This window comes from Colletotrichum karsti, assembly GCF_011947395.1.
Source record: "Colletotrichum karsti strain CkLH20 chromosome Unknown Scaffold6, whole genome shotgun sequence".
NCBI lineage: Eukaryota > Fungi > Ascomycota > Sordariomycetes > Glomerellales > Glomerellaceae > Colletotrichum > Colletotrichum karsti.
In genome coordinates, this window is record NW_024065906.1 from 1,160,038 (window position 1) to 1,184,484 (window position 24,447).

The following is a 24,447-nucleotide window of genomic DNA, read 5'->3' on the forward strand; positions in this document are numbered from 1 at the left end:
GCCTGACCAGCCGTGTCAACAGACTACCCAAAGGTAAAGACTGCTGAGAGCAACCCCCAGAGCCCACAGAAGCCGTCGTCATCGTCAAAGTTGATCCCCTCGTCGCGCGTCCTGGAGTAGACAACGCAGAGATTCTTCCCAACTTTATGATAATAAGCCGTCTGCCCACTGTGAAGATGTTGCTGTTGCAACAAATGCCCTCTTGGTCAACCCACAATAGCATACAGATCCCACAAATGCCTCTTTTGATATACAAGAGACGCCCACAAGCCCACGGTCAAAGTGAAAAAGCCCTCAGGTCCATCATGCCTCCGCAGAGACTGCTCTCAAAGCCCACAATCCCCCTTCGGGGAAGAAACTTGTCTCGAACCGACAGCCCACAAAGCCCACAGTGTGTGTAACCCGCGATAAGCCCTCTGAATGATCCGTCATTGTGCAGCGTGCGTCACCGTTTAGAAGGTGATCTTGGAGCCCTTGAAGTCGCCCAGGCCTCCACGGTTGGTGGAGGAGAATCCACCGCGGCCGCCGCCACGGCCACCGCCGCGACCGCCGAAGCCACCACCACCACCACGTCCACCGAAGCCGCCACGGCCACCACCACGACCACCGCCGCGGCCACCGAAACCTCCGCGACCACCGCCACGGCCACCGCCGTCACGGTTGGGCTTCTGGCCGGCGTAGTCCAAACGGACAGCACGGCCGCTGCGGCCCTCACCAAGGTACTGGCCGTTCAGCTGAGAGAAGGCATTCTTGGCGTCATCAATGGAGTTGAAAGAGACGTAGCCGAAGCCCTTCAGGTTACCGCTGTCACTGTTGATCATGTCAGTAGATGTCTTTTGGTACCGTGGAGGCAGGTGGGGGCTTACGGGTCGGTAGGCAGGCGAACGCTGGCAACCTCAGCGACCTCGCTGAAGAAGGCAGTGACGGCGTCCTGGTCAGTGTCGAAGGGCAGGTTACCGACGAACAGAGTTTCGGACTCGGGGCTAACGGTGTCTCCATGCTTCTGAGCGCGGTCGTAGGCGCGGGCGGCGGGGTTGCCGTCACCGGCGGGCTTCTGGCCAGAGAAGTCGATGTTCATGGCACGGCCAGCGAGGTCCTTGCCCTGCATGGCCTCGAGGGCGGCGGCAGCGGCCTCGGGGTTGGCGAAGTCGACGTAGCCGAAACCACGGCTGCGGCCGGTGTTCTTGTCGGAGACGACGCGAGCGCCGGTGATGTCGGCGAACTCCTGGAAGGCCTCGTACAGGGTGTTGTCATCGACAGCCCAGGCGAGGGAGCCGACGAAGAGGGTGGAGCTCTGCTCAGAGACATCGGTGCGGGCCTTCTTGCCGGGGATGACGGGGTCGTCGAGGGCCTTGCGCTTCTTGGAGGGCTCCTCAACCTTGGTCTCAGTCTCCGAGGCTTCCTTAGAGTCGGAGGAGTCCTCCTCCTCGTCAGAGTCGGAAGAGTCAGAGTCGGAGTCGGAAGACTATCATGAACTGTTAGTTGAGAAAGGATGAAGACGCGACAATATGACTTACGGCCTCGGCCTTCTTCTCGGTCTTCTTCTCCTCCTCCTCGTCAGAAGAGTCGGAGTCGTCAGAGTCCTCCTCGCTGTCGGAAGACTCGTCCTTCTTGGCAGCGCCGTTGGTCTTAGCGGCACCGTTGGTCTTGGCCTTGGGGGCCTCCTCCTCAGACTCGGAGTCAGAGTCGGACTCGGAAGAGTCGCTGTCGGGGGACTCGGCCTTCTTAGCGGCGGCCTTGGGAGCGGCCTTCTTGGCGGGCTTCTCCTCCTCAGACTCGGAGTCGGAAGAGTCACTGGAAGCCTCAGACTCGGACTCGGACTCGCTGCTCTCGGAAGACTCGGACTCGGGCTCGACGACCTTCTTGCTCTTCTTCTTGATGTCCTTGGCGATGGCCTTGGACTTGGCCTTGGGGCTCTCGGCGGGCTTGGTGACGCCGGCGTTCTTCACCTTGGCGAGAGGGTCAGCGGCCTTGCTGCCCTTGGTGGTAGACTTGGTCTTGCCCATCTTGACGGTTATGTGGAAGAATTAAGGGTATAGAGGATAAGACAAGAGGATGGGAGGAAGGAAAAGAGTGCGAAAGAAAACTTTTCCAGAGGTGGGAGGATGCTCGAGGGAAAAATTTCAAAGATGCACCGAGAGGGTAGCTTGACTTATAAGGCACAAGGGTCCGGTGGTTGGGGCGAAGGGTCCTGCTGCGCGGCAGTTCGACAGAATTTTTTTTGCGATTTCAACTTTTTAGCGGGGCGTCGCGGGCGGTGAGCGAAGGCCCGCATGAACAGTCGGTACGTACCGAGCGCCGCAGCCGAGTCGGTTCTGGGGAGAGGCTGCGGGCCTGGAGCCTGCGAATTAAGGCTGCCGGATTTTGGCTGACCTTTAGCTTGCTCCTCCAGTCCCGACAGCCAGCCAGCCAACGACGAACCCGGCCCCGATATCGATCACCACCAAAAGCTCGACCTCCTCGCCGCGACCTTCGCCTCCGACCTCCGGTGACCCGTTGACCAATTCGAACCCATTCCGCTCGGTGACGATCCTACTTCAACCACATACACACAGTCAAAATGCCGACCCCCGAGTCCGAGATGTTCCTGGCCCAAAAGCCCAAGGTCCCGCCAACCTTCGACGGCGTCGACTACGACGACACCAAGGCGTTCAAGCAGGCACAGGACGCCATCATCCGCGAGCAATGGGTCGGCGCCATGATGCTGCGTCTTGTCGGCGAGGAATTGGGCAAGTGCTACAAGAAGGAGGGCGTCAACCACCTTGAGAAGTGCGGTCATCTGAGAGGTCAGTCTAGACGGATACGGTGCCCTTGTCGTTCTTATACGCATACGGGGCTGTCAGAGAGGTCGAAATGCTGACGGATTGCTACAGAAAAGTACTTGCAGCTGTTGAAGGAGAAGAAGGTCAAGGGCACGCTGTTCGAGCAACAAAACTACATCACCAAGCAGTAACCGAGCTGCGTCTGGGGGAGATGGGTTTGGAGCGGTCCAATTGGGACACGGCGTCGCTTTGATAGAGACATCCCTTTTCAACTGGGAAGGAAAACGGAGGTCGGGCCATTTCATTATCATGTCAATTGGCCGCGTGATGGGGATATCCCTCGCGCTATGTACAAATGAATCAATCAACGCTTTTTGAGGTTATGCATTTATCCGACATTGAAGTCGATCTTAGAGTATCTCGAGCATGTGCGCAGTTGCAGAATCCAAAAGAATGAGAAATGGGTTAATTGAGTGATCAATTGCGCTCCGGCGTCAATTCGTCGTGATGAAGTGAGGTTGAAGCTCCATGCTAGCACCGCGCAGTTGAGGCCCATGCCGAGTGCGCAAGAGGCTCGTCCCGCCCGCCCCAGAATTTTTCCACCGCACCCCGAGCTCAAAGCTCACGCATACTACAACACCACGACCCTCGGCCGACGACGAGAGCCACCACCACCGTCCCGTCGCCGCCAAAACACACAACATGATTTGCAGGACATGTCTGCGGCGAGCCCCGGCTCTGCCCCGCCTCCAAACCCCCAGCGCCGGCGCCCTCCTCAGACCCTTCTCCCTCTCCGCGCCGACGAGAAACGCCGCTACCGCCGCGCCCGATGCCGCGCCAGCACCCCCCGCCAACCCGGCCGCTCCCCCGAAGCTGTCCAACGTGAAGGAGGAGACCCTCAAGACCCCCGCGAAGCCCGTCTCGTCGTGCCCCGCCGGCACCGTCTTCAACGGCCTGAACTACATCAAGGGCAAATCCGACCCCGTCGCCCTCCCCGACGAGGACTACCCCGACTGGCTATGGACCTGTCTCGAGGCCAAGAAGGAAGTCACCGAGTCCGTGGAAGATCTCGCCGCCGAGATGTTCTGTACGTTTGCCCCCGATACCCCACGTCTCCCCGAGTGACGGGGAGAGTACCCCTCGCGTGACCAGCCGGAACCTCTGCTAACGTGCTCGTGCGTCCTCCAGCGAAATCCAAGAAGCAGCGCAAGATCGCCGCCAAGCGCCAGAAGGTCCTCGAGGCCAAGCTTCTCGCCTCGGGCGACGTGGAGGCCCTCGCCCCCAAGGTCCCGCTGTCGCAGCAATCCATCAACTTGCCCGGAGAGAAGGGCGGAGACGTCGAGCACAACCTCCACGCACTGGAGAAGAGAGAAGCCCTGCGCAAGGCGATGCGCAAGGAGCGCAAGGCCAAGATCAAGGAGACCAACTACCTCAAGTCCATGTAAACATGATGTGGGTGGTGTATGCACCGTGGCTGTTCACATCGTAACAGCGACGTTGGGACTGGGGTTTGGGTTTTGTATCATAGAGAGCATGAAATGGAGGGGCTCTTGTACAATATCTACTGTCGGCGCGGCCGGCTTCTATATCATCACTGCAATGTCAAAAGTCTAGAGGAACCAAGGGGAAAGTACTGGCAAGGCACTCATGCCTCTGATATTAAATTTTGTACGTCTGGGGATGATGGTCTAAAAGTATGACCGTGAGAATGTTTGTTAAGTGGCCCCATCACAAGGTCAAGCAATCTGGAAGTACGTATCCACGGTACCCCCGGTGCCCAATGTTTGCCTCCGTTACTCTTGGTCTTCATCCTCTTCCTCCTCCCCAATAGATGTCATCTTCAGGTGAAGCTCCGCCCTGAGATCCTTGAGACGGGTTTCGACGCGTCCCCTGAGAATCTTGTTCGATATCGAAGCCATCTCAGCTTCCTTCTTGCTGATTTCGTTCTTTAGTTGTGTAATGTCCTCCCTCACGGCCTTGACTTCATCCAGACGAGCTCTATCGTCATCGTCGTCGTCGTCGTCCTCATCGTCGTCTTCATCTTCCTCACTGACAGCCGACTCCTCGCCGTCACCACTATCCTGCGCATTGGGTGCCGGTGTGTTCATCGTCATCGGTGTGGCGGCCTCGAATTGTGTCGCTGGCGTTCCGACCTCAGTTGTCGGCTGGTTCATCTCCTCCTCAAACGCGGCCTCGAGTTCAGCCTCTAGATCGTCGAATAGCTCGCCGTTAGCGTAGCCCTCAGACGGGAAATAGCCGCTGTCGTCTGCTTCGCCCTCGGCATCTTGTTCGTCTTCGGAGAATTCCTCGAATGACGGTTTGTTTTCGTCGATGAGTTCGTACTTTGAAGAAATGGCTGCCGCGTCGGCAGCCAGGAGTTTCTTAACCTCGTTCTCCTTGAGCTCGATCTCGGAACGACTGATGACCTTGGCGAATCTCTGGTTGACAGCGTCGTGCATGGGTGGTGTCAGGCCGTGAGGCCACTTGAATCCGGGCTGTATCATCGAGGGAAGTGGCACCTTCTTCGCCTCTTCCTCACCCGTTACTCGTTGGAAGACAAGAAGCATGTGACAGATATCGGCTGACTTCATGAACGTTTTCCTGTCCCAGGACTTCATTCCCTCTGTGATTGTCGGCAACTCCACCATGACGGCGACGTAGTGGTGGCCGCGGACGATAACCAAGGCGCGCCGGCTTTCGTCGTCAAAAAACTTGATAGCAATATCTGCGCCACCATCCTTCCGCGGCAGACCGACCTTGCCCTCTTCTATGCATTTCCTGACGTACTCGCAGTCCTCGCCGGGCATCATACGCAGCACGAACTGCTCTTCGATGACGGGATCCTTCTCTTGGTCACTTGCCTCCGAGTCGTAGCCATCGCCGGGAGGATGGAATGGTGGTTTGCCTTTGGCTTTGACAACAATGTGGCGGTTTCCCGGCGTTGTCGCAGTCGGTGTCTTGAGGAGCTTGATTTTCTTGGCCAATCTGCTTGCGCCCTCGTCCTCGGTCTCGTCTTGCTCGCGCTTCTTCGATTCGATGAGCTTGCTTGTGGGTTTCGGTTGCCTTCCGGCCTTCGTCTTCACCGGCCTGGGTGCTTCTGGGTTGGCGGGTGTCGGTGGTTGTGAAGCCTTGAGCTTGATTTTCGGAGTGGAGGCTGATGGTGTCGCGGGCGCGCCGTTGGGTGGTTCGCTGAATGAAGCCTTGAGCTTCAGCTTCGGCCGACCCGGCGGAGGAGGCGCGCTAATATCTGGCATCGCGAGTCAAGTCGAGAAGTCGTTTGTAGCTGTCGTGCTTGGTTCTGATGTCGACGGGAAAGGGCTTTGAGAGAGTCGGTGGTGATGAAGGCAGCTGTCGCGCCAAAGTGGCAGGCGCCCTGGTCGTCGCCTTTGGATGTTATTATGTAGATCGCATTCGTGAGCGGAGGACTCGTAAAAGGAAAGAAGTTGACGGGGTATGTTGATATTCGAGGAGACCTGCGTGCTGGTCGAACACCGATAGACACGCAGAGATCTGGGGACTTTGGTCGCTCGAACCAGTTCCTTCCAACTGGTTCAGCGCACTGTGGTATCGGCAATATGTCAGAGAGCCCAGGCCTGAGGTAAAGGTACCTGAAGAAAGTATCTTTCTGGGGGGTACCGCAGCCTTGCAGCTTGCGCGTGGTAACTTTTAGCGTGCAAACGACAACGGTCATGGCCAACTCCACTCCCAAGTGGTAAGTGGTGCACAGACTCTGACCTCTCACAGGGGTTGGTTTGCTGCGACAACTCTTGGTTTATTATGAGAACTCTGCAATTACTTCATCTAACGATCTACTACAGGTAAAGCAATGCGCATTGTGCGCCGGATCGTGACCTAAACCATGATACTCCTGCAGTCCGTTTCCTTCACACAAACGACCAATACCCTGCTATCACCGGTAAATACGGTACATTTCCGTCACATACTAGTCCCTCAGTTGCCTTCGCCGTTAGGTGCAATTGAGTCGGCGATTCGGCGCACATCTTCCCAGGCGAACTTGGCGAAAGCGACAACATTGCGTCCAGCACGATGTGACCTTCCTTCGCGAAAACTGTCAGGCATCTCTCTGATGAGTGCTTGCTGTAGTGTCGTGGAGATGTCCTTGTCAGAAATGCTATCTATGAAGCTGTACAGAGTGGATCGAGTCGTCGCGTAATTCTTGGACCCCGATCGCTGGTAATGCTCTTCGGCTGCTTTCTGCAGCCTTCTGTACTCGGCAAAACGACTTTTGACGGTCTTCTGGCGAGCGTTGGTGGGAGATGGTTGACCAGACTTAGCCGGTTGTTTCTGACGTTTGAGAGGTTCACGCGACCGATTTGGCTCGTCAAGCTTCGCAGCCTTCGACGTAGCTTTTCTCTGACGCTTGAAGGGTCCGGGTGGTGAGTGTTCGGATTCGGGGGCCTTCGAGAGCTCGTTCCCCCTTTGCCGCTTGCCCATAGACTGGTTGCCTTGAGATCGTCAGTTTCCTCCCGCGGCCTCGGAGGCAACTTTCTCACCTTCAATGTTGGCATGTCTTTCGTGCCTCGAGTTCACCAGCTTGGGAGCCATGGTCAAGCTAGAAGCCATCTCATTCTGACGCTGGCTCTCAGAAACTTTCACGTCGCTCATGTTTGCCCCAAACGACAAGGCAGTCTGAGTATACATGTCAATCCGGTCCTGCAAGACCTTGATCCTCTGTTCCGCCGACTGCTCCAGCTGCTGGATTCTGAGTCCCAGTAGACGGGTGTCATTGCTCAGTTGTTGGGTGAGGCGTTGGATTTCGGCGTCGAACTTGGCCTGTGAGGCCAAGCTTTGCTTCTCTTTTCCGTTCATCTCTTCGTTGACATCTTGCTGCTTCTGCCGCAGATTCCACAGCTGATTGTAGAGATCGTAGAACATCAAGGGGGCCGTCAGCTCCGAGGCTTTGCCAGGGGCGGAAGGCTCAGGTATGCTGCCGTGGTTCTGTAACTGGTTAACAAGCTTTGAACATCTGTGGTCGATGCGTAGTCTGGGACAAAATGACATACTGGCAAGGTCCATGGAACCACCTGTTCACCTGAGGTCTGCCCGGTGGTAGGACATGTCGTAACCATGATGACGAGGCGTTGTTGCCAGAGAATCTACAGACCGAGGGACGTGATTCGTGGCCCGTAGGGATGTCAACGGTCAAATCTGACGCGATGTAAGATAGGGTGAGAGAGAGTAGTGAGAAACGAAGATAGAAATCTTCTTTGCGGGGATGAGGCCACAGAACGCTGCGATCCTCTGGAGAATGTGATACACTGTAGTGTCCTCAGGAGGCAGGGGATCTCGGATCACAGAATGTGAAGGAATGTTGAGGACAGCATCAGCGAGGAGCTCCCTCGAGGGACGGTGGGATGAAGATGGTTCAATGCAGATTGAAGAGGTTTGTGGGGTCGAGGTAACGACAGGCGATTACCATACAAGCAAGCTCTTTCCTCAACGAAAGTCATGTACCAGGGTTGGGTGTTTCCATCCTCGATACTCGGAAGGTGCAGTTGCCTTGACCGGCACTGAGCCTGCCTCCCGGGTTCGATCTGGCAAGAGCAAGTGGAAGGCGCAACTCGCGATACCTCTTTGGGGCAGTCAGCATGACTTTACAGTGATAGGTATTCATTGTCTATCACAAGCTTATGAGAACGAAATGACCCCGAACACATCTTGAATTTAGTCGTATTGCAAATTACCAAACGTTCAGCACCCCAGATTATTCACACGAACTGCCCTGGTATATCAAAACATCCCCTTACACGTGTGCACCGTTCGTACCTGCCCTCGCCCCATTTGTTCCTGACCCTGACTCCTGCCCGTGCCTCGATGACAGCCCCTGCCTCGAGTTCCTTCTTTGCGAAGACGACTCTCCGTCATCCATGGCAGTCGACCTGCGGTTGGTGTCGCTCCTGTTGCCCTTGACGGCTGTCCACTTGCCCACACTCGTCCCCTTCTCACGTTCCTCGGCAATCCATCCCAGAAAGAGTGCCACATCCTTAGCAACAACCCCAATGACCGCTTTAGCCTGGATCCAAGCAGGCAGGACTCCCTTGGCGTCCGACGCAGTCGCCATGATCCATTCGATGGCGCCCGTCGGTGTCTTCCTCACCCTCTCAACACTGACGTACGCCCCGACGACAACCCCCTTTTCCTTGACAAGTCCACCGTATTCTGCCGCCCCTAGGTCTGCTATAGGGACCGAGATCACGATGAACTCGTCGACATCCTTCGCCTTGGCCGAAATGATCAGCTCAGGAAACACGCGGTTCTTGAGCGGCATCCCGAGCTTGTGCTGAATCTCAAACACGCCCACTTTGAACTCCTCCCAAACCAAACCGCCCTCCTCAACACTGACCCCGGCGCAATCCCACGCCAGCGCCTCCCTCGCCGCCACGATGTTCGGCGTAAACGCCTTCTCCGCCTCGACGTGGTCCTCCTTGAAGCACTTCACAAACTCCTCCCATGCCGCCGTCCCCTTGCCGGGCCTGTCTTTGTGGATGCTCCTCCGACAAGCCCACGTCTCGGGCGCGGCGACGCCGTTCGACATAGAATTCCTCGCGGCCTCCTTCTCGAGCTCCGCGGCGGGGATCACGCGCTCGTAGAGCTCGACCTGCGCCGTCGACTCCGGGTACGACTTGGTGCCCTTGGCCTTCCACTCGGCCGGTCGCGCCGTGCCGTCCTTGGGCGCGACGGCGTCGATGAAGGGGACGGCCTCCTGCAGCACGGCGATGAGGAACGGCGCCAAGTCGGCGGTTGTGGCGCTCGGCGCCGGGAGCTGCTCCGTCCGGAGGCCCCATAGCCGGACAAGGGGCCCCAGGTTCTCGTCTTCCGCGCTCATTCCGACTTAAGTTCTCTGCTTCCGAGATCCCGGGCACGTTTCTGCGAGTAATGCGAAAGCCGTACGGGCTGGGCCGTTGATGCCGTGCGGCAAAGCGCAGTTTATATGAACGACGAAACCGGTCGTCGTTGGCATGCGACGTCAATGGATAAACTCAAATCCCCACGCTAACGCGGCTGTTCGTAAGGCGATTGCGTTAATGACGGTTTGGTATGAGTGAGCTTAAGGCAGGGTAGGATTGGAGATGAGGCAAAGGTTGAGAGGGGATGGCCTGGCCTGGCCTGAGACGTCGTCCAGACCATCCCGGCTATCCCGCACTGACCTTGAAACGAAACAATGCCGGCCGACCGATCAAGTCTCAGCGCGGTAAATCGTCAACATCACCATTCGGCCGAGCCCCGCAGCGATCCTGATCCTCTTGTCAGTGCCTATCTTTGGGCAGTCCTTGGCCCAAGAGTCTGCCAATTGTTGGCGACACATGTCAAAAGCTCATCAGCGCGATTACAGTTCACTGATGGGCGTTATCAAGATATTTTTGGTGAGATGGATGGTCGTGATGTCATAATGTTCTTTTGTATTAATATTATTGAACAGTGACCGTCTTAGTCTACTGCCTGCGCCTCTAGCGCTCTCATGTCTATGTCTTTTCCTCTCGACCATGTGATACAGTCATAATGGCTTGCAATGTACATTCCCTTAAACCCAAAAAATCTAGCAAATTCCGCTCCGATACCTTACGCCTCGCGCCTCTCCCAGAAGACGTTGGCGGGTTCCAGAGGCCGCGAGAAGAGCGAAGCGTAGTCGGTGCCGATGAGCTTGTCGCTGCCGTCGGCGTTGCGGAACTTGAATTCTCTGACGATCATGGCAGTAATGGTCTGGAGCTGCACGTTGGCGAACTGCTCGCCGATGCAGCGGTGACGGCCGGCGCCGAAGGGCAGGTAGGGCGACGCGGCACCCTTGCTGACCAGCCCATAGCCGTAGTCGATCTTCTCCTCTTCCTCGGCGTCCTTGGTGGTAAGTCTGGGGGCGTTGGGCGAGTCGGACTCCCAGCGGTGGGGGTCCCAAAGGTCGGGCTGGGGAAAGTAGGCGGGGTCCGAAGCAGAGACACCAGGTGCGGCCATGAGGGTGTGGCTGGTGGGGATGACGAACTTGGTTCCGGGGACGGGCATGGGAGACTTGACGGCGCGCATGATGGAGTGGATGGGAGCGTGCATGCGAAGGGTCTCCTTGATGATGGCCTGGTTGAGGGGCAGCTTGGCGAGGTCTTCGTACTTCAGAGGAGGCAAGTCGGCACCGAGAACGCGGACCTGCTCCTGGTAGAGCTCCTCCATGATGTGAGGGTACTGGGCGAGACGAAGCATGATCCAGGAGCTGGTGGAGGAAGAGGAGTGCTGGCCGGCCATGAGGAGGGCGATCATCATGTTGGCGATCTCGTGGTCGGGAACCTTGATGCCGTTCTTGTAGGTAGAGTTCATCAGGTGGGACATGATGTCGAGACCGTCGGTGCGGCCGTTATCGCGGCGTTCCTTGATGGTGTCCATGTAGATCTGAGCGACGGTGCGCTGGGCGTGGTCGCGCTTCTTGTTCCAGGGGAGAGGAGCCCAGTGAAGAGTGAAGTTGATGGGGGTGAAGCCCATGTCGAGGTCGTGGTACAGAGCGGCAAGGGACTCGTCGAACTTGTTGCGGATCTCAGCACCCTGGAGCGCGTGGGAAGCAGTGAAGATGGTGATCTCGGCCATCTTGGGAGGCAGGTTGACGACGCCGGACTTGGCCTTGAAGTCGGGGCTGCGCTTGAAGTAGTTGGAGACCTCGTCGGCGATGATGGGGACGTAAGAGCGGAAGGCCTCGGTGGTCAGAGCGATCTTCATGAACTGGAGGGGCGGGAACTGTCAGCAACAAAGCTTCCGGCGGGAGAGTTTCTTGGTCCGCGCACCTTCTTCTGCTCCATGAGCTTGGCATTGGGGCAGTCGTAGACAACGTCGCGTCCGAAGACAGGGGTGGTCAGGACGGTGTAGATTTCTTCGGCGTTGACATCCTTGAGCTTGCCGTTAAGGATGAAGTCGTTGCCCTGAGGGCCGACGGCGACGGTGGTCTTCTTGCCGAGGAGGACGAAGGTGAAGATATCGCCATGCTGTTAGGGAAGATGCTTGTCAGATCGGGGCGCCCATTCCGGAAGTTTATTGCGACAGGCGACATGGGAGTTGAGCGCATACCTTTTCGCGGTTGGTCTTGAAGAAGGCGGGGGGGTCCATGCCATAAGTGATGGTGCTGCCGATGAAGGGGAACCAGTGGAAGACCATAGGAGGCTCATTGCGGTTCTTGAAGAGGAGCTGGGAGAGGACATTGAGGATGACGGAGAGGACGACAACGCCGGTGAAGACGCTGAAGACCTGCAGACCAGTGCCCATGGACTGGAACTGCTGGGACAACGGTCCCGCGATCTCTTGAACGAGACCCATTCTCGAGGGGTGGGATGACGCAAAGGCCACTGAAGGTGAAGAGGAGAGGACAAAGACGTCAATTGAAGCAGTAGGGCGCGGTGTTGTCGTCTTTTCTCGCGATCCCAACTTTGTCGACAGGACGTAGCACACGAGCAACAGTGGCGCGAATGTGAGCAGGAGGCATCGAGTAGGGGGGCTCAAGGTGGTTTTAAATTATTCATTATGAGATTAGATATCTGCCGCGTTTTGTCGGGTTCCACATTTTTTTGCGCGAGCAACCACCTGTGCGACCAGCAAGCCAACGCATGGAAAAGCTCCAGGCGGTCAAGCATCTTGCATATCCATGCACGACCTCTCTCTCTGCTGGAAGCTGTGGCATCTGGCCACCGAGATCCGAATTTGGGGGCGTCTGTCACAGGGTTCCGTAAGTCGTCTCTAGCGTCTGGTAGGGTGGAAGACCACTGGAGCTACCAGGAACGGCGCTGCAATGACTTTTTTTCCCCCGTCGTCCTTTCTTTCCCCTTCCTGTGCCCTGCTGCTGAGGTTGCATGTTGCGTCAAAAAAAATCGGGAACAGGGATCATCAGAATGGGCCAATGAGTGGCTCCAGCTCCCGGCCAATGACATACCATTCGTATTCGTGTTCCTGGACCCTCCCTGCCTAATCCAGCAATGGGTGATGGGAATGATTCGATGGATGCGCAACTTGAGAACTCTGGAAACCACATTTTCAATGCGATGAAGCCACAAGGAAATTGGTTTCGCTGTTGTCGTCAGTTGCGCGCACTTTGTCACCGTTGTTTGCCAAGAAGGTCTGGTCCCCTATTCTTCCAATTCGTTGGATGTCACCCCAGCCCTCTCCGACCCTGTTGGCGGAAATCTGCGAATCTCCCCGAGGCAGGTACGGAGTACGGCCACAGAGTGCTGTCATCTCTGGCCACTCACATGTGCTCCATTGCCAACCTGGGACCTGGAACCCGAATAAGAATCCGAGCCGGCTGATGCCGCCCCTGCTTAGACTGACCTCACCACCATCAGCAACCTGCGCCTCATCCTCCTTCATCCACAGAGCGCTTTCAGAGGAACTCCAGTTTTTCACGATATCTTCAGAAGTTCAGCTCTGCAGGGTCTTACAAGCCTTCTGTTTGATCCTTTCGTAACTGCCGATACTGTCGTCGTCCCCGATGTCATCTTTGCCTATCGCGTGCCAGCCATTTCTGCGATGGACGAGGGCCGGACACCTGCCCCTCCATTCTTGCCGAACAACTTCCATTCGCTAATCGACATTCCAGCAGAAGCCGCGAAGGGACTTCATGGAAATCGGTCCTTGCTGATGGCTAATCGTACTACTTCAACTGCTAAGATTCGTCGTTCTATTTCTAACCGACGATTGAAGAGCCGGACTTGAGTCGCGCTGCAATCTGCGAAGAAGCACTCGCTCACGACGAACTGCCCATGACGCGAGACGTCCGGCAGACCACTTCTCCTTTCACGACCACAACTCCGCAGGTAAATCTACTCGCGACTTTGGTACACACTTACTCCGCTCAGCTGCCGCCCGTCTCTTGGTTGCCCATCGACGGACAGTCTAGATGCTCTTAGCGAATGGCATCCACACAGGCGGTTCCCGCATCGATCCTTGGCTGTCAGAAATCGATATTGACATTGGTTGCCCCGCGTTGACGGATCTGCTTCCCCTGATACCAGCGGGGTAAAGAATCGACGCCCATGGCATATCTGTCAGGGAGGCGCACCTTTATTAGTTTGTGCTACCGTGGTTGATGTTACGCAACGGGACGGCTCTGTGGTCCTCGCCAGCCATTGCTCCCGCTCTCCGCGAATCCGTCCCTGGCGGCAGCGCCGCTGATATGAGCTCCTGCAATTCTTTTGAGAGGCAGATAGGGGAGACTCCAAGACGTGTCGTGAACCGCCATCCTCGTGTTGTCCATCTCCGATATGATCCTGACCGGTTGTTACATCGGCTGCCTTGACCGTATCCACCGACTTGGCCGACGTCAAACCCGCTTCGAGTGCGTTGAGCAGATATGGCAACTCAAACTGCCTTGCGTCCTCTCATGCAGTTCTCCATATAGATGAGTACGCTTGATGCTCGCAATAAACGTCAGCGCTAGTCCACTTTCTAAAGAGAACAGAGTCCGAAGATAACAAAACCCGCAAGTCTCCGATCCTAGACTAATGAAGAGTGAATGGACTTTGAAGCGGCATTCGGAACCCGAATACGAGGTGCGGGTATCTGGACGAGGGTCGACCAGCCTGCCTTCTGACTTCACCAGTCAATATGCCGACTTGCATCACATAGGGTAACACTACGTCTTTCAAAGTGGAACTTCATGATGGTTGGAATCATTCATAGCTACCAGTTACATCTTTGAGAATGCCCGGATAAATTGTCGTCTTAATTACCGAAAGTCTGGCCCGTCAAGGCCTGTACTTCTGGGCGAAGCGCCTGCTGGGCTATACGGGAAAGCGATACATGGTCACCGTATGTTCTTATCACGGCGTATCAATGGTACATCGAAAAGAACTGCAGATCACCTGTTTCGAGAGCTCCTGCGTAAGGGGTCTAACAGCTGGGATCAAGTTCGGCTTCATCAGTTGAACGGTGTGAGGCCGGAGACCGCTGAGCAAGATGAGCTCACCTTGATCACAGACTTCTCAGTGTGTTGTTCACGGCGCATCAGTTTCTGGTTGAGCAAGATCAGCCCCGTTCAAATCACATCAAGCCCCAGTAGTTGTTCCAGATCAGCCAAGTCAGTCCAAGCAAGAGCAATTCAAATACATCAATCCAAGGCAATCATACATACCAATTCAACCGAAGTTGCCTTCGGCCCTGATTCTCTCTCAAAGGCTCCTAAAGTACTCTTTCGCGGTTGTGAGACAGGATCAGAGTTGAAATCGTCGTTCTCCATGTCAGCAAGCACGTGGACGATGCGCGCACTCTCGCTGTTCTTGTTGTACCAGAGGCCGTCGATCTGATCACGTCATAAACGACGTGTGTAAGTCCTTCATACTGGTGCTTCTCATTTATTCCCGGCTAATAGTACGCGGGCAGCGAAGAACGACGATACGTCGAAGAAGACATGCCGAAACGGCTGATCCGGCAACCCGGCCAGCCGCCACCTTGTGACTCGGTGTTCCCAGAATCCCAGGAGCCAACACTTAGGTCCCTTTTACGTACTTGTCAGATTTAGACCAATACACAATCAGCTACGATGCTTTGTTGTTTTCTCTGTACAGTGAGCTGCTCCATCTATGCTCATTTTATCATGTTTAGAAGCTGTGATGATTATGAACGAAGATCAATGTGCGAGGTGGCTACGAACAGCAACTCAACCGGGCTGTTTTCATCTAAAACCCAATACTCTTAATTGACATCTCTGTGTCCATGTGTGCCGTGAAGGGCCCTGTATTTATATGGTTCGTCTGGTCCTGGTCTTGAAGAATCTGTAAGAGCATGCTCGAAGTGGATTGTCGAATGCTTTCATCAGAGTCCAAGTAACCTGAGGAATCGTTACATTGAACATATTGTATTTGCTCAAGCAGCCAGACACTGAATCTCGACATAGCATGTCTCCGAATCGTCGTCCTTCTTCGTCCCTCGTCAACACAGCGCAGGAATACTTCCTAGCGGAAACACAGTAGAAGACCGTGTCGACGACGACATCGAACCGTCTTTCCCATGTTTTCATGTTCACTTGGCCTGGCCTATCTTCGGAGCATTGAATGAAGTAGTCGTTGACTTCATGTTGGCTGGTCAGTCATGTCAAAGTCCATCCTCTCCGCGCGGATTCATAGGGGAAAGACAAGGCGATTATCCAAGAGTACGATGCTACCGTCAGGACTCCCAGTCCCAGTTACTCGGTCCCGGGCGTTCTCGTTACACATCTGCGGAAAGAGATTGTCGAACTCAAGATGCGCACACTCATAGCCGCATTCCTAAAATCTGTCATGCTTGCAGTAATTACGGGTCTATATGATGAGATTGTAGCTTCGTTTCTGGAAGTCAAACCGAAAACAGACATGAACGTTTCGTCCTCATCAGCACCCTCGCAAGTCTACATTCACCCCGAGCTCTCCATGAGTGCCGAGGCGGCCGATTGCTCGGCAGTAAACCTGCCGTCCGGCGTGGTACTCAGACGTTGGATGGTCTACCCCGACGCCATCGTGGTGCCGCTGGCCCTGGAGCCGGTCACTGTTTCCGACGTATACCGCGAGAATAAGTAGCAATAGAACATGACCATCCGATCATTGTAGTTAAGAACATTAACAGCAAAATCAACCATCCAGAAATACCCTTCACAATGAACTTGCTTTTGACAGATGGTTCGAATGGGCCAAGATGAGATAGTGCAGAGTTAAGCTAATGCCAACTGCGGAACCCCTTTTAATACCGTCGAGAAACACCAAGTGGTCGAAAGTATTCGGATATCGATTCGCCCAGCAATAATTCTTCCTTGCTGTTGACAAGACAGCTCGCGCATACTCACCCCTTTTCCCCTAAGCCGCGAGTGGATATTCATATGTTACCGGTTGGAGGAGAACCTCGATCACTTTTCATACACGCTGCTCTCCCGGGTATATATTATCTAAGAACCCCTGCGATGCCCTTGCACCGCTTCTTTCTCAACGAGACCTTCCGCCTGTCATCTTCTCCGAGAGATGTCGTGGTCGCCAGAGGCAGAAGCTCGGCGGTTCTCAAAGGCGATGCTCCTATCATCAGACTCCATTTAGACTATAGGGTAGATCTTTGATCGTTCGAAAGCTCTTCCTGCTGTCACTTGCACATAGTGGTGCCATAATACTCAACAACTAGACAACGACGACGACGATGACTACTACCATCACGGTGACGGAGACAGCGACGTCACACCACCGAGGGATCGCCCGGCCATCCTTCTGCAATTCTTGCTGATCTGAACAGCAGATCACTGGTACATCACAGTTCCCGATCACTATCGACGGCGACTCCGATTTGGACGATCACACCTTCCCTATTCACGCACAGAATTCATCCAACATCACGGCCCCCGAGAGCCCTGCCAAGAAAAGATCAGCTGCGGTCGGATTTGGCCCGAACACGACCCCGAAGATAACATCTGCGACAACCCCAGGTATTCAAATAGAAAATGGAGACGCATTGTGCTTGCTTATCCTCCTTGCCCACGGCCGAGACGGCACAGTTATGTATTAGCAATTTCGTTGCGGAGGGCATATACATCATGCTTACGTTCATGATCAGATAAACGCTACATTGCGCATCTTGCGACGTGCCAGGGCTCTTCGACGCCGCAACAATGAAACCATAGTTATTTCAATATTTCTTTTTTTATTTTTGCTTGCTAGCTAGTCTCGAGTGCGTCTGCCTAATCAGTGCAGCGCCTCATTGTTTGGGTGTTTGTGTTTGTTTTGTTTGTTTGACTTATGATTAGATGTAGGTAACGACCGTCGGCTGTTTCTCTGTTCTCAGCCTCAATGCATGCAACGCCCCGTCTCGGTGGCAGTTGCAGAGGTATCTCTTTGATGAATCCCGAAAGAAATAAACCCAAAAATGCCATCCAAAAGTTGGATCAAGAAATAACGTGAAAAATAGGAAAAAAACGATGTGCCTTTCGCTTTTGACGCCGTACACCTGGAACCATGCATATGAAGTAGATGTTGAATGCTGTCCTCATGGCTCGGCTGAGCGAGCCATACATGCCCTCCTATAAACAAAATCAAAACGAAAGACCGGTCCATCCGTAGGGGCCGTCGACGTTGATCCAGTGATGGGACTCGATGGCGCGCTCCCATCCCATCATGACGGCCAGTAGGCGACAGCCCATGGCGCTGACGGTGCAAACGACGGCATCACTCGAGCCGGCCAGGACGGCGAGATCCATCATGTAGGCGCGGCCCACATAACTTCGAAGACGAAGCGCCTCGGCTGAAGGCGGAAGCTGCTTGTTTTTGGCCGTCGCTGCGTTGGAGGCACTCATGGAGGAGAGACCAAGGTTCCAGAACATGGCGGCGAAGAATCCGCCTTCCCAGCCGAAAGCCTCGTCCTCGAAGCGGTGCATGACGTGCCTGTCAGGTGTTGGCTTGTGGACCTCCTGTTTGGACGCCAGACGGATCTGCTCCTGCGCGCGCATAGAACCTTTGAAGTCCTCAGAGTCGTAGACAGTCGGGTCGTCAGAGGCTAGAACGATGAAGGACTGGCGCTTGGCGATCTCGGCATCAGCGCCATCTCTGGTGTCGTTGTGCTTCGAGTCGATGACCTCCTGAGCGGCGTTGGCGATGATTTCCATCGGGATGTATGTGCCACGATATTGGTACTCAAGAGGATGGCAATCGCCGTGGCGAACATGGACTCCGACAACGGCGCCGTTGTTGGAGCTGGAGTCGGTGTGCGCCTTCGTCTTGATCTCCTGGACTCGCTTGTCGACATATGTGGCGTCGTCCCTGTTGAGATACCAGAGTGCTTGGTAGCCCTCGTGAGCTAGGTCAAACAGCTCCCGAAGTCCCTCGTCGTCCTGTGCCCTGAAGTCGGAATGAGGCTTGCTCAGGGATCCAGCCCACATCTCCTTTGCTGTCTCAGAAGTGACGACCAGATGGCGAGCTCGAGGCGGGCAAGGAATCATCTCGTGGCGCGGGGGAGGGCGGCAGTTGGGAGTCGCGGGCGCCTGAAAGATGTCGGTGTACTTGCCGTACGCCCAGCGAGAGTCGTCGATGAAGAAAGCCCTGCCTTGTCTCTTGGCGAGGCCGTAAAAGGTCCAGAGCTGCATGATGGTATGTCCGATGCCAGCGTCCGCCGTCTCCATGATGAACGTCATCGAGCTCTCACAAACGGGCTTCTCAACCAGCGAGTCCTTGTTCTCTCCGACCAGGTCACCGTCATGGCCTTGGCCCTTGCTCGACCAAGCGTCCGCAACGCCCGGGAGAAGACCAGACTTTTGAGCTTCCGACACATCGATGAAGTATGGGTCGTTCGGAGCCTCATGACCAAGCAGGTTCTGATCGGGGATCTGAGTCCGGTGGCGCATGTCTCTGACACGCGCAGCAACTTCATTGCACTTTTTGCACATGTCCCCATACTCCTTCACTGACAGCGGGAAGTCGTAACTCGGGGGAATCGAAACAGTCCACTTGGAACTTCCACTGTGGTCGGTAATCACGATAGGTGTCGGAAAGTCGGGCAAGTCATCCTGCCCAACCATCTCAAAGTCGTCATGGCCGGTAAGATGTGGCAAGTTCAGCGTCGGCATGCCGCCGAAGATGGTTCGGAATGGGAAAGTCGCAAAGTACAGCAGCAAAACCGTGAATGCCGCCCAAAAGGTATAACGCAAAACGCGACTGGGCCGGGGATGAATCGGTGATTTCCGGGGCGGCGGGATGAGGGCCGGCAGACTCGGCGATGGTGGCGGAGAAGAGAAGAGAAGATGGTTGAAGCTGAAGCGGGACGAAGTGGCGGACAGAGGAACCTTTTCCCACTTTGAAGTGCCGGTATGTGAAGCGGATCGTCGGAGGTTCATCCGCGGATCGGATACCGACAGCTTCGATTTGCTGAGGTCCAAGGGGGCCGGCATCTTTGCTCGCATTATATGCAACTTTTGGTGATGATGAATTGTTGGTATCTCCGGAAATAGAAAGTTCGTAGAGTCGTTTTGGTCGGTCGTCCACTAACACGGGTCGAACCAATGGGTATCTTTTAAAAAATGGCGGCTTCGGTTTGAAGAACGAAGTTGAAGCCGCGAGAAGAGAATTTCGGCGGGTTGCTCGTGGTTTAGTTAAGGAGCGTCGGTGGGCGTCGAGCCTAGTTGGTTGTCATGGACGGAGAGGGTATTCTTCCTTCTAGGAAGCGTTCATGATAGTAAACGGTTCCAGCAATGGTCGCACAGAAGGGAAACCGAGGAGTGCAGGCGGCAATGCGGTGGTCAGCGCGGTGGAAGACGAGCAATGCAGCTTCTGCGTATCCGTACAGCACGAGACCGAGGCCAGTGGCGCGGTCGGTCGATGGTGAGAGAGAAAAGAAGCTGGAAAGACCGGGGATGGTGGGGGTGAAGTGAGGTAGTAATACTGCGTCAACTCGGCCAGTTTCTCTCTACTTTTTTTTTTCCGGATTGATTTGGGTAGCTCAGGGTTGCAGCTGCAGCAGCTTAAAGGGATCCAGCGGCAATGGAAAAGGCAACGGGCCCTTGTCCGAGAATTGATGGAAAACGCAGTGAAAAGGACCCAAGGGGACGACGAAAGAAGACGAAAAGTGCGATCAACTGCGTGAAGTAAATGACCAATGGTGGGTCTTGGCGGCGATCATCAAGACCAGGGTTCGAGGTTGTTGGAGCAGGTGGGAAGAGAAAGAGTGGGAGGAGAGGAGCTGGGAGCTGCAGCGCTGCAGCAGATTCCCTGCGCTCGTGTCTGCGTTGGGTTCGCTCCTTCGGCCGGGTTGGAGACGAACAAGACAAGAAGATTGGAGACTTTGAAATGCAAGATGCAGAGATGGAGACCTGACGGGCGGAGTTGCTCTCACCGAGACGAGACGGCTTCGTATGCCGGGCCGCATGTGATGCGTGTGTGTGTTCAAGTGTTGCGGTCCGTCTGTCTCGTCCAGTCTGTGGTATATTGTTTGCAACAATGCAACCGGCAGCTGAGGAACCAGTCCTCGGCCTTGGTGTTCCCCTTTCTGTCGAACAAACTCTATCCGATGCCAGGCCAGTGACAGCGAGAATAGGAGGGAGTATGGTACTGAAAATCAATTGGACCGAAGCGAGGTAAGAGATCGGACGAGAGGGCTTGTTCGTCCGGGCCTCTCTTACTTTGATACCTACCTGATTTAACAGACGAGAAGGGAACGGGGGGAGAAGAGCGGAGGCGAGGTGAGGGGGGTGGCCCTGTGGTGATTGTGGTGGTGGTGGTCGTGGTTAGGCAAGCAGCCAAAGATGGGCCGAAGGATGGGCGGATGGGGAAGCGCGCAAGATGGGAGGACAAGACGTGTCAGAGCTTCCCGGAGGAAGAGCAGTGTCGTGTCTTTCTTGTCTTGACTTGTCTTGGTCCTGTCGGGCTCGTGTCAAGTCGCGCGAAGGCTGTAGCGCCATTGTCTGTGGGAGCAGAGAAGCAGCTGTCACGTTTCTGCTTGGTTTGGACTGTCGATGTGGTTTTCCCATTCGTACATGGTACTCGTCTAAGAGAAACCGGGGTGTCGGGGCGTTGCGTTTGTAACAAAGGACAAAGCTGCACTGTCTATTGTGAGCTGAGTCTGACTGACTACACATTGTCTTACACTTGCCGCCTCCTCCGTGCAACTGCAACGGGCAGCGTTGGACCAACGAGGCGGGCGAAACGAGTGCTCGACAGATGACGATGGGCAACCGGGCCAGCAAAACGAGGAACCGAAGGTCCCGCGTGGCAGTGCGGGATGTATTCGTGGTCCCTCAATGGCAATGCGCATCGGGCTCGTCGGGTTTCTTTCGAGGCTCAAGGGCAAGGCGGTGTTTGGCATCATGATCGACCCCCGAATAGAAACTCAGTTCAGGGTTTCCCCTCATCTTCAGCTCCCCTCTCTCTTCTGTCAGCTAGCAAGTCTCTGCGGTAGCGACGGCTCTTACGTAGTGGGTGACTCGCTGGCGTAGCATTTCGACCATAGCTGAGGCCAGAAGAAGCAAGAAGCTGGGAAGATCCTCACGGGATCGTCATACCCAAGCAGATCCGTTGGTGGTGACGAACAACTGCCCGCCAGACCGAGAGAAGCGAACACCACCTTTCATCCCAGAGTCATGGGATGGGAAGGGGCCCTGGCTGTTAGGTGTATCCGCTGTCGCGTCGTTGTGGGCAGCATTTGTGACCGGGACGCCAGAAGAAGTGGACAGACATGGAAATATGGAATTGAACCACAGAATAAGCCGCCAAAGCAAGCGCTGAGGACGGCCTGCAAGAGCCCAGCAGCTCAAGGGAAAATAAAAAAAACCGTCAAGAGCATCTGCTGCAAGATCAGGGGTCCAGGGCTGGCAGGCGCTGACAAAGAGCCCAAAAAGGAAGCCGGTGGTGCAAGGGTGATGCTTCTCCCCCACCACCTGTCGTTGCCAGTCACGATTTAGAACGTTTCAGAATCCCCGGGGTGCCGCTTGAGAGGCGGAATATGAAGCAGCCACTCAGAGGCCTCGGTCGAGGCAAGGGTTCTCGGAAGAGATCCGCCGACTTCCTGCTGACGAGCCAATCACGACCGCTCCCGTCCATCTCCAAGACCTGCGGCTTCCCGGACCTCATCCCAGAGATGGGAATCACTTCCTTCTCAAGAAGCCCCATCCGTCAAGTCATCATCACCAAGACCAAAACGGCTCGTCAGTGGTCCCGCCAAAACCCATCCAAATATCCCGACCGACTTTTTCCCTTTCGTCCTCGTCCAGTTGAATTCTCGAAATCCCTCCTTTCTGTCCCCCTGTCGGATATGCACTCCCTGAGTCTGTCTCTCCCTCTCCTCCTGCAGCTCCTGTAAGCGCCAAAAAAGTGACGATGTCATGATCACTACAGAATCCCTTTTCAGAAGGCCGCACGTGGACTGCAGAGATGGAGAATCACGGCCCCGGCAACGACCCCTTTCTGGATCCCTCAATTTAGGCCGCTTCCGAATCTGAATTTTGACAAGAACAGAAGAGAAAATCTGCTCCTGACCCTTACTTCACGCGCGGGATCCGGTCCTGATTCCAGAGTTTCCGAGAGGCGCGAGATAGTCGGCAAGCCAAAGAAGAAAGTCTCGTCAAAAAACATATCGCCGTGGGACGAGGTCGTCGTACGACCAACGACAGGCCTCCTGCATGTTGTCCGAACCAGGCAAACAAATGAGAAAAAAAAAACCACCAAAACCTCCGCTCCGCCAGATACAGCAGTCGACCTCGTGATGAGCGAGAGTCATGCGCGGGAAACGGAATGGGGCACAGAGTGAGAGACAAGAGAAAAGAGGTCCAAGCTTACATTTACGGTTTTGACTTTTTCTCTGCTGCCTCCATTCTCTGCAGATCGCTATTGCAAACGGGGACCAACTCAATTTACTCCGTCATACGAAGGAAATTTCATTGCGATCCCCTCACTTGTCAACCGCAACTGCAGGCCTCCTGTCGGTCGGGCACAGCACGGGCGATCGGCCTAGCAAACGAACCGAGGCATTCCCGTCGTCCTCTCTTTCCATTCAGCCTCGAACAACCCCAAGCGTCATCTGAAAATCACCAGGGTGTCTACGAAACATGGACACATCAAACAGAGCAAATGGAAATAGAAATTCCAGAAAAAAAAATAGAGCACAGTCCAACTCCTTTTCCATCCGAGGCGCTCGCGGTGGTCAAACTCAAATCACCCTCACCAACACGAGTTTTCACACCAACACCAACAATCAGCAAGCTCCCTCCCATTCATCACGATCATCCAAACACATGGGAGCGCCCAAAGTCAATGTCACCCAGGGGGGCAGAGGGAAAAAAGGGTTCAAATGTGATCAGTCACTAACTTGGGACAGGACGTCATCGCAACCGTGCACACACACTCTCACTCACCCATCGATCACACTCTGCGACAAAACCTAAGCCTCACTTCCCAAAGTCCCTCCCACGCCGCGACGCGTCTAGAGGGCTAAACTACCTCCCAGAGAACGGACCGCGCCTTTCCCATGCCACCCTCCTCTCGACTTTAGTCCATCTCACTTAGGTCGGTTTTCGGGGGCTAGAGAATAAGCTCAACCCCTTTGCACTTACCATGTAACTTACTATGCACCGCGCACTGCCCGCCTCTCTCTCCTCAAGCCCTCCAACCACGCACACCCAGAAAGATCGCCGCCTCGTTCCAAACCGCGGTACCGGGAACCGTCCCAAAGTCTGTTTCTGAAGCTTCCCGTGACGGACCCAGTGACTGCGATTCTCAATCCTTCCCCCGGACGCCACCCAATTTCGATCTGTGCCAAACTGCCATCCCACCACTTCAGCCCCCCCTTTTGTACGATCTGGCTCGTGAGGCTGACCGACTGGCTAACTAACCAACTGGCTTGACTCACTGCCGGGTGTTTCTCTTTCCATGAGAGTAGGCTGCTGCTGATCACAGAGCGGCCTCGGCGTTGGGGTCTCTGGAAGGCTGCCCTCTCTCATGTCATCCTCTCAACATCACGAATTGGGCGTCTCGTCAAGCGAGTCGCGTGCCTCAAACGGAAGTCGTGTTTACGGAACAAACAAACAAACAGGTCGCAAACAGGTGAACACCACATCCGTTGTGATGACCACAACATGCGCGAGCCCGAGCTGAAGAATCCAACCAAGCCGAGTTTCCTGCAGGCAGCCAGCCGTGATGAAGATAGACAATCCACACACGGCGGCTCATAGTCAATATAATGGCAATGAATGGGAGGCTGCATCTGATAGATCATA

General features: G+C 55.1%; 9 protein-coding genes across 9 annotated transcripts; 3 read left to right on the plus strand and 6 right to left on the minus strand.

Moving 5' to 3' along the window:
* Window positions 1–452: 452 nt before the first annotated feature.
* On the minus strand, window positions 453–2,006 carry CkaCkLH20_02780 (RNA recognition domain-containing protein; the record flags this gene model as incomplete). The annotated part of the gene is made up of 3 exons (XM_038885499.1): window positions 453–810; window positions 867–1,465; window positions 1,518–2,006. The coding sequence occupies 3 exons, from the start codon at window positions 2,004–2,006 to the stop codon at window positions 453–455; spliced, it is 1,446 nt and encodes a 481-aa protein (XP_038749430.1).
* Window positions 2,007–2,560: 554 nt separating this feature from the next.
* Window positions 2,561–2,953, plus strand: CkaCkLH20_02781 (NADH-ubiquinone oxidoreductase 12 kDa subunit; the record flags this gene model as incomplete). The annotated part of the gene is made up of 2 exons (XM_038885500.1): window positions 2,561–2,786; window positions 2,874–2,953. The coding sequence occupies 2 exons, from the start codon at window positions 2,561–2,563 to the stop codon at window positions 2,951–2,953; spliced, it is 306 nt and encodes a 101-aa protein (XP_038749431.1).
* A 511-nt stretch (window positions 2,954–3,464) lies between these two features.
* On the plus strand, window positions 3,465–4,207 carry CkaCkLH20_02782 (uncharacterized protein; the record flags this gene model as incomplete). The annotated part of the gene is made up of 2 exons (XM_038885501.1): window positions 3,465–3,849; window positions 3,951–4,207. 2 exons carry the CDS (start codon window positions 3,465–3,467, stop codon window positions 4,205–4,207), a joined length of 642 nt encoding a protein of 213 aa, XP_038749432.1.
* Window positions 4,208–4,555: 348 nt separating this feature from the next.
* CkaCkLH20_02783 (uncharacterized protein) lies at window positions 4,556–6,016 on the minus strand (the record flags this gene model as incomplete). Its single annotated transcript, XM_038885502.1, has 1 exon — window positions 4,556–6,016. The coding sequence occupies one exon, from the start codon at window positions 6,014–6,016 to the stop codon at window positions 4,556–4,558; it is 1,461 nt and encodes a 486-aa protein (XP_038749433.1).
* A 697-nt stretch (window positions 6,017–6,713) lies between these two features.
* CkaCkLH20_02784 (uncharacterized protein) lies at window positions 6,714–7,852 on the minus strand (the record flags this gene model as incomplete). The annotated part of the gene is made up of 3 exons (XM_038885503.1): window positions 6,714–7,228; window positions 7,277–7,721; window positions 7,787–7,852. The coding sequence occupies 3 exons, from the start codon at window positions 7,850–7,852 to the stop codon at window positions 6,714–6,716; spliced, it is 1,026 nt and encodes a 341-aa protein (XP_038749434.1).
* A 674-nt stretch (window positions 7,853–8,526) lies between these two features.
* CkaCkLH20_02785 (uncharacterized protein) lies at window positions 8,527–9,609 on the minus strand (the record flags this gene model as incomplete). The annotated part of the gene is made up of 1 exon (XM_038885504.1): window positions 8,527–9,609. One exon carries the CDS (start codon window positions 9,607–9,609, stop codon window positions 8,527–8,529), a length of 1,083 nt encoding a protein of 360 aa, XP_038749435.1.
* Window positions 9,610–10,343: 734 nt separating this feature from the next.
* CkaCkLH20_02786 (cytochrome p450 51b) lies at window positions 10,344–12,068 on the minus strand (the record flags this gene model as incomplete). The annotated part of the gene is made up of 3 exons (XM_038885505.1): window positions 10,344–11,480; window positions 11,543–11,740; window positions 11,823–12,068. The coding sequence occupies 3 exons, from the start codon at window positions 12,066–12,068 to the stop codon at window positions 10,344–10,346; spliced, it is 1,581 nt and encodes a 526-aa protein (XP_038749436.1).
* A 4,022-nt stretch (window positions 12,069–16,090) lies between these two features.
* Window positions 16,091–16,294, plus strand: CkaCkLH20_02787 (uncharacterized protein; the record flags this gene model as incomplete). Its single annotated transcript, XM_038885506.1, has 1 exon — window positions 16,091–16,294. The coding sequence occupies one exon, from the start codon at window positions 16,091–16,093 to the stop codon at window positions 16,292–16,294; it is 204 nt and encodes a 67-aa protein (XP_038749437.1).
* A 1,490-nt stretch (window positions 16,295–17,784) lies between these two features.
* On the minus strand, window positions 17,785–19,644 carry CkaCkLH20_02788 (uncharacterized protein; the record flags this gene model as incomplete). The annotated part of the gene is made up of 1 exon (XM_038885507.1): window positions 17,785–19,644. One exon carries the CDS (start codon window positions 19,642–19,644, stop codon window positions 17,785–17,787), a length of 1,860 nt encoding a protein of 619 aa, XP_038749438.1.
* Between the last annotated feature and the right edge of the window lie 4,803 nt (window positions 19,645–24,447).